The sequence below is a fragment of the Akebia trifoliata genome, chromosome 14 (genome assembly GCF_017979445.1).
Source record: "Akebia trifoliata isolate Shusen 1 chromosome 14, ASM1797944v1, whole genome shotgun sequence".
Taxonomy (NCBI): Eukaryota; Viridiplantae; Streptophyta; class Magnoliopsida; order Ranunculales; family Lardizabalaceae; genus Akebia; species Akebia trifoliata.
Window position 1 is genome coordinate 7,451,604 of NC_141388.1, and position 8,531 is coordinate 7,460,134.

Genomic DNA, 8,531 nt, shown 5'->3' on the forward strand with positions numbered 1-8,531 from the left:
TTCAAAAATTAACAACTCGTGAAAGATGTGATATAGGTTTCTCAGACCACACTCACACCATATTTAGATTGTCCTCAAGATCTATTTAAATTTAGAGGTGATCGACACCTCTACCATCTTTAATTGTAACTTTATTTTCAAAAACTCACAAGTAGTGGAAAATGTGTCACGTATCTCTCTTAGACCCCACGCCACACATGGATAAGTGAAAGATTTGTGAAGCAGACCTACTTTTTGTATTTTTATGACAAAAACTACCTTAACTTTATGACGTTTGTCACACAACAAATCTTGGAGTGAGATTTACATTTTTTACAATAATTAAATATAGTTAATACCCACAGTTCTTTAAATTAATACCTGTTAAATCCTCTATCTGATTCTCTCAACATCTATTCTCTTTGAAAGCATGGAGAGAATATGAGTATTTGATTAAAAGAATTAAAGGTATTATAGGTATTTAATCATTTATCCATTAAAAAATAAACAGATTCAATGATGTGGGTCCCACCAAAAGTTTCATTTGTGGCATAAAACATTATCTGATGCCACGACGTGGTAAAGGACAAAATTCTAAGAAATTTTAAAAAGCACTTAAAAAAAAAAGTAATTTTCTTCATTAATATTTATTTTAAATTTGAGAGCTTGGTAGTCATCCATTTTCAACAACTTGGACCAAGTACAAAAAAGCATTTTATCTTTTATTTTTATTTTTATGAATATGATTTTTTCCATAAAATCTAAAAGACTATGGTGTTGGATTGCCCATATGATAATCCATGTGGATCCAATGACCCTTAGTAAGATTTCAAATCTGACTAACTTAGTTAGGGTTTCTTGATTAAGAAAGTAAGGTTTCTTGAGTAACAAACTTTAAAACGTTAGGGATTTTTTGTAATAAAAATGCAACAGATAGGTTTATTTGAAAATCACTCTATAAATTTCGAGATGACTCATCTATAAGCTATAAAAGTAGGGAGTGGATCCTTTGTAGTGGGTTTTCTCAGTAGTTCCCTGCAATGGTACTTGATGGTTGAGGGAGAGCCCCGTCACCAACCCATAAATATTTCTTCCGTTAAAAACTTGAGGTCACGAATCGTCCGTTTAAAAGTCTTTAGCAAACCTCAAAATTTGTCCCTTTTTTCAATATTTTTTTTTAATTTGATCTAAACCATGATCCATACAAAACTGTGGTATTAGATTTTATTTTCAACATATGAAATATTTACTACTTAAATGCATTGCAGGGAACTACAGAGAAAACCTACTACAGAGGATCCACTCCCATAAAAGTAAAATAATTATAACTTAATTTATCCATTCAAAAACTCGAAAATCGTGGAAGATGTGCAATAGGTTTCTCACACCCCACATGGCCACACTAGTAATTGATGGTCCTTGAGACCCATGATTAGTTTCAAAATGATCCACAAACAATTGTACAATAATTGTCCTAGGCTTCTTTCTCATGAGCTCACATCATCAATTTATTGTCACCCACATCTCTCTTTAATTATGACAAATATTTTTTTCCTTACTAAGTAAGATTTCAAATCGTACTAGTAAGGGCCGTTAGGCTCACGTACATTACCACATTTGCAACCAAGGCACAAATCTTCTAGACTTATGGAAAAATTTAGATTCAAAACAAAATAATAATAATAATAATAATAATAACTGTGGAGGGAAGATTTACCAATCTCAAAGTAGGAACACATGGTAGAATGATCATCTGAGCCATCGAACAGAATACAAGAAAAAAAATATGTAAGTCGTAAGATTGGAAGAAATGTCTAAATCTAAGATTTTTAAAAATACGAAATCTTATACTAAGTCAGCAATTCTGTTTCGAATGAAGATCAATTAGGAGGAAATCAAGGAAAGATAAGATTAGGAGATCAAGATAAACAAGAAGTCTTCCGAAAATCTATAAATAAGGGCTCAACATCACGAAGTAGAGACACAAGATTTTCTATCTAAAAGAGGTCTTACAATGTAGATTATTTTCTAACTTAAGCATCGGAGTCTCCGTAATACAGGAGATAAGGAAAAGACCTCAAGGATTCAAGGACCGAATGATCAAAAGGTGGAGAATCTAGAGGTATTCACAAAAAATACTTTTATAATTTGGCGCTATCCGTGGGCACAAAACAATAACATGACAAAACATGGTGAGTACGAGCAACGAATAACTTAGAGGAGTCTCCGCAACACAGGCAGTTCCAAGAGGACAATAGGCTGTTGCAGCTCAGGGCACGATAGGAAATACAAAGGAGGTTTCGGGAGGAGTGGTGCCAAAGGTTCCAATATGACCGATAGTGCAGGTAGATATCAAAGATCCATGGAATATTGCAAGGGACGGGGGTTCCCGCTAACCGAAGAAACCTTGCTCACTAAGATGAGGGCTGAACTACAAGTGCTCAATGATCAGGCAAAGGAGCTCCGAGCCCTAAAAAAGATAACAAAGAGTTGAGACAACGACTAGCAAAAGATTCTGAAACAAGAAAAATAACTGATGTTGTAAGAGAAATCGGGGAAGAAAGTTCAAACCCTGACAAAAGGAGAAAAAAACCACGGAGCACACATAATTCTTTCCCATCGGAAAATTTAGTGACCATGAAGGAAATAGAAGAAATATTCAAAAGAAGACGTCGCTACTAGGGGAGGTCAGGCTGGATAGTTGGCTCAATCTATTGTAAGAGATTTATAGTCATCACCCTTCTCCAAAGAGATTCTCCGAGCAGAGTCCCCTAAGAAGTTTCACGTACCAAAGTTTCATTCATTCGATATGACGCGCGATCTGGTAGAACATATCATGCATTACAAAAATCAGATGATCTATACCAAGGAGATGATGTTCTGATGTGTAAGATGTTTCCCTCAATGCTTAGGTCGGTAGCTATCTCTTAATTCCAAGGACTGAAAACGAGTTTGTAAGAAGTTTCACGGAGTTGGAAGAATCTTTTGTGGCTCAATATATTCACAATTGGAGAAGAAAGATAAAAGTGAACTCAATGTAAGGCATGAGGAAGTAGAAAGAATTTGAACTTTCATCGCTCGGTTTCGAGCGCAGACAATACAAGTAGAGAATCCAGTGTTTTCAGATTTAAAATAAACAATTATCTAGAATCAGAATTTCACCATATTAGCTTATGAAATGGTAATTTACCTTTTTCTAAGCTTGTTCATGTTAAAAGTTTACCGCCTTGGCGATATTTTGAGTTACATGTATTAATATTTTGTATTACAAAAGAAAAAAAATCTGAAATCAATGCGTAGAAATAGTGTGGTAAAACAAATTATGAAAATCAGTTTTTCTAATCTAATTCTAACAATCAAAATCTAAATTGAGAATAAAATTCTAACAAGTCAAACAGAACTTCCTCAGCCCATTCCTGATAGGAATGTAAAAGATAATGACACACTTTCCACACCACACCTTAGACACTGAAGATCGGTATGATTGCTTATAAAAATGGGCAGAAAAATAATTTTCCTTGACGAATGTGAGGTGTACATTGTGCATATATTTTCCATGGTATTCAATTTTCCACTTAAAAAATCATTTCCCATCCCACCCCCAAAAAATGATCTTCCCACTTCCTAATGTTATTTCTCGCACGATTGCCCGGCCCACATCAAAACTAAAAATCAACTTTCTTCTTTTTGATATTTTCAAGGAACAACCAAATGGTAGAATTCATTTTCCCAAGGAATATATATTCCCTTACAAATGGATTTTTGGCAATCTTACCAATTTTAAGTCTCCATCCACCACATCACACATTAATAATTTCTAGATGGCACATCTAGCTGTACAATAATTGTAACTTTATCCATTCCAAAACTCACAACTCGTGAAAGATCTGCTATATATAGGTTTCCCAGACCCAGCCACATTATAGCTTGATTGTCCTCGGGATTTATTTAAATTTTGAGATGATTAACACCTCTACAACCGTTCAATTATAACTTTATTCGTTCAAAATTTCACAATTAGTGTAAAATGTGTCATGCCTCTCCCTTAGACTCCGCACCACACATTATTAATTGAGACATTTGTTGTGCAGATTGATCTATTGCATTTTTATTACAAAAATTCCTTTTATGAAGTTTGTTACTCAAGGAGTTAGATCTACATTTTTTTAATTGATTGAATATCTATAATACCTTCAGTTCTTTAAATTAATACCTATTATATCATCTTTTTTTTTTAACATTTATTCTTTCCGAAAGCATGGAAAAGATATAATAGGTATTTGATTAAAAGAATTGAGGGTGTTATTAGTATTTAATCATTTAAATGATGTGGATTTCACTCCAAAGTTCGTTTAGAAAGAAAAACACTTTCTTTACTAAATTTAATAAGTAAAATTTCTTGACTACATCAATTTGTATCATCAAAAACATAATATGATGCCACAATGTCGTAAAGGACAAAATTTAAAGAACTTTAAAAAATGTTTCAAAAAAAGTTAATTTTCATTGTCGAATTTTAATTTTAAATTTGAGAGTTTAATAGCTATCCATTTTCAACAGCTTGGGTCAAGCCTAAAGTGATTTTTTTCTAGTTTGAGTTTTTCCATGAAAGCTAGAAGGCTATGTTGTCGGATTGCCAATATGCATATGATGAACTTAATGGAGTTCTTATAATAAAAATGCAGCAAATAGGTCTACTCGTTAAATCTCTCTATTGATTTCGAGATGATTGGTCTAAGGTACAAAATTAAAATAATTATAACTTTATTCATTCAAAAATTCACAAACCTTGGAAGATATGCTATAGGTTTCTTAGACCCACACGGCCACACCATTAATAGATGATCCTCAAGATTTGTGATTAATTTTGAGATAATCACCAATAATAGTATAATAATTATCGTAGGCTTCTTTCCCATGATCTCACATCATCAATTTATTATCATCTGTGTTCAATTACAAAAAACAATTCCCTTATTAACTTTGTAAGATTTCAAACCTTAGTAAAGATCCTTTAACACCAGTCTTTTGGATTTCAAGGAAAATTTCAGATTCTAAATAAATAATAATAATTTGAAAAAAAAAAAAAAAAAAACTTTTTTGAACTTCATTCGTGGCGGTGAAAATAACGGTCAATTTAAGCCTCGGTTCATGTTTTTGGATGATTTGATATCAAGCTTAGTTACCTAGGCTAGCCTAACTCATTTATTTTTTAAAGACAATGACGTGAGACAATCGTACAGTTGTAATTTGTTTTTAGAAAGATTTACCGGGCTATTTGTTGTAATTTTATTAAAAAACACTCTTATTTTGCCAAGTTGGTTATTTACGAATAAAACTAGAATATGACTTAATGGAAAGATTTCAAATCTTACTAAGAATTTTTGGGCTGACATGGATTATCCAATTGGAAATCTAGCGTACAGATTTATAGATTTCTTGAAAAAAATCAGATCAAAGAAATCAATTATAAAAAAAAAGTTCCTTTTTGAACTTTAACCTAAGTGTGGAAAATGGATGACTACGAAGCTCCTAAATTTAAAATTAAAATTCAAAGGTGAAAATTATCTTTTATTTTCAATTTATTTTTTCTTTCAAAGTTTTTAAAATTTCATCCTTTATAATCTTGTGGTATCAGATCATGTTTTTAGATGTCACAAATTGATGTGATTAGATCCACTTCGAGGTTTAAATTATCTTCATCTATTTAGATTGTCTGACGTGATTCCCACTTGAAAGTTTGTTGGGTAACAAACTTTATAAAGTAAGGATCCCATGGAGTTGTCTGAACTCTAAGGAGATTTTTGTAATAAAAATGCAACAGTCGGGTCTGCCAAGTAAATCTCTTATTTATTTATTTATTCAGAAAAACAAATGATAATTACTTAGGACAGCCGGACTCCTTTATGATCACGACTCATTCAGAACACATGGAAAATGTGCTGGTCTCCCATGCAGGCCCTCCACACCATCGGACTATCCTAGGGATCTGTGTTAATGTGGAATAAATAGGAGATCCAAATGAATTGAGCAAACCCATCAGACTCAAACTACGCTGAGCCATGGCTACAAAGCAAGTAATACTCTCTTCATATGTTATGTTGGTGGTGGTGATCTCATTGGTGATTGGTAATTATGTGTCTGCTACGCCCTTAAACATGCAGAGGAAGTATTTGAAGAAGAGGATCGAGAAGTTGAATGACGATCATGGATCGTTCTTAGGTCTCATCGCTGTAAACTCACCTGTAGAAGAACAATTCTTCGCTACTCGAGAATTTATACCTACCGAAATGCCATTCGCAATATCAGGTGTGTTCTCTGGCTTTTCCAAGATTTCCAGCTTTAGTTAGTTATTTAGTTGGTTGGTTTGTTTACGAAGAGAGTGACAAAGTTTATTGTAATAGGGAGGAAATACATGATTGGGCAGGTCAGAGGGAAGAGAGTCGTCTATGTGAGGTCTGGAGTTGGAATGGTAAGTAAACAAATTTATTCCTTACTCATCCATCACTTTCTACATTTCGCTTCTACTCTTGTACGTATCGTGCATCATTAATTGGTCAGAAAATCATTTTTTTTATAATAAAAAAAAAAAAAAAAAGTTGAGATATTTACGAAAAAAGTGATCAACATTAGTGAGTATCTTTTTGAATCAGTTAGCATTATTCTTCTCAGCCTACTTGGGGAGAATAATCCAGTCGGTGGTTTTTCATCGAACCCATTCAGACCCAAATCGTTAACAGGTTGTCGATGAGTGGGATTCTTGTTATAACCTCTTACTGATTTGGATGCTGGGAACAACCAACGTATTTAAGCGTGTTAGCATGGGAGTGTGCTTCGTATATAACACAAAGATCACATATATAGACAAATGTTTCTAATTACCCACATGAGGGATTAAGCTAATTACCCTTGGTTCTTTGTACAAATCAGAGGAACGCTGTAGAGGTGACACAAACATTGCTGAGTATATTCAAGGTGACGGGGATTATCCATTTCGGCCTGTCTGGTATCGCCGAGAGTTCCTTCTACTCCGTAAAAGTCGGAGACGTCATTGTACCCAACCAATTTGTTAACACAGGCCTATGGGATTGGCTGGTCTGTTTATCGCAATTTTAATCTCCATTAATCTCTCTTCTTCCTTCCTATTAGTGTAATTGATCACAAAGTTTTACACTTGACAGAATACTAATGCACCTTTAAGCAACAAATATTTCGCTCACTTGGACGTTGGAAATTACAATGTACCAAACGGAGAAGAGAACAATCTGTTGGGCCGCATTGGGTATACTGCCGAGGAATACTACTCCAAGACGGGAGAGCCTGATGTCCCTGAAAATTTGGTTTGGGCTGACACAAGCTCGGAGTATCTTTATGTCGCTTACTCTTCATTGCTAAACGTATGCATCTACCCTTGCTTTCTTCTTTGTTAGTTTTTGGTCTTCAGAAGCTTCAATTATAACATATTTCAAATTTAATTCCTTCAGCCGAGATTTTCACTTGAGAAATGTGTGAACGAAAGCTTTTGCGCTCCATATCAACCCCAGGTCGCGGTTGGCCTAAAGGGCTCGACCTCTAACATATTTGTGGACAATGCTGCATATAGAGAGTTCCTCTTGGAAAATTTCGGGGTATCATCTTTGGATATGGAGAGTTCTTCCGTAGTAATGGCAAGTATTTTTTACAGCTAAATTACATGGATTATATCATCATCATCATTATCATTATCATTATCATTATAGAAGTCTTATCCCAAGAATTTTGGGTCAATTGAACGAATCTTTGTTTTTTTTTTCAAAATCCATGCCTTCTCTCAATGAGTTTCGAGATACATGCCATACAAGCTTTTAAAATATTTAGTAGATAGGGGATATTCCTATATGGGATAACATGTAAAATATTCCTTTTGGTCTTCCTCTCACTCTTTTATTGTGATGATCTACGTATGTTGGTGCCAAATGGTGGTTTGCAGACAAGCTCGGCGAATGATGTTCCGGTGATTGTCCTTCGAGGGTTGTCGAACTTTGCTGGAGGAAAAGAAGAATATGAAATGTACTCTAAATACAAGCCCTTAGCATCTATTAATGTTGTAAAAGCAGTCGTTGAGTTTATCTACAACCTTCCTGAACACTTTTCCAAGTTTGATGTAAAACCGTCGGTTTCTATGTAACCAAGTAGAGTCCATCTCTCAAGGGCAGTACTAGTCGTGGTAAAAATCCCCATGTAGTGGACATGATCATCTATAATAAATAAGTCCTTTTATCCTTGTTCTCTAGCTACTTCAATAACCATTTCGTGAGTTGAATATGACAAAATTTGGAATTCGATTCCGATTTGGGCTCATTTTTCATTTTAATTCTCAAAACATGAAGTGCAAGATCGCAAAATTTTCAAGTGACAATCTTACTGATATAAAGTTACAATCTTACTGATAGTAATTGCATTGGTAAGATTGGTGATTGCAATGGAATCTTCGCTCTCATATTTAACAAAAAAGATGGGAGCATTAAAGAATGAGTTGATTGGATCATGGTTCAAAGTTTCGTGCCATTTCG

General features: G+C 34.2%; 1 protein-coding gene across 1 annotated transcript; it reads left to right on the forward strand.

The window, feature by feature from the left end:
- The first annotated feature begins 6,025 nt into the window (after positions 1 to 6,025).
- LOC147385940 (bark storage protein A-like) lies at positions 6,026 to 8,240 on the forward strand. The gene is made up of 6 exons (XM_086424263.1): positions 6,026 to 6,288; positions 6,384 to 6,451; positions 6,910 to 7,074; positions 7,161 to 7,376; positions 7,464 to 7,646; positions 7,949 to 8,240. The coding sequence occupies exons 1-6, from the start codon at positions 6,042 to 6,044 to the stop codon at positions 8,144 to 8,146; spliced, it is 1,077 nt and encodes a 358-aa protein (XP_086280389.1). The 5' UTR covers positions 6,026 to 6,041; the 3' UTR covers positions 8,147 to 8,240.
- Positions 8,241 to 8,531: the final 291 nt, after the last annotated feature.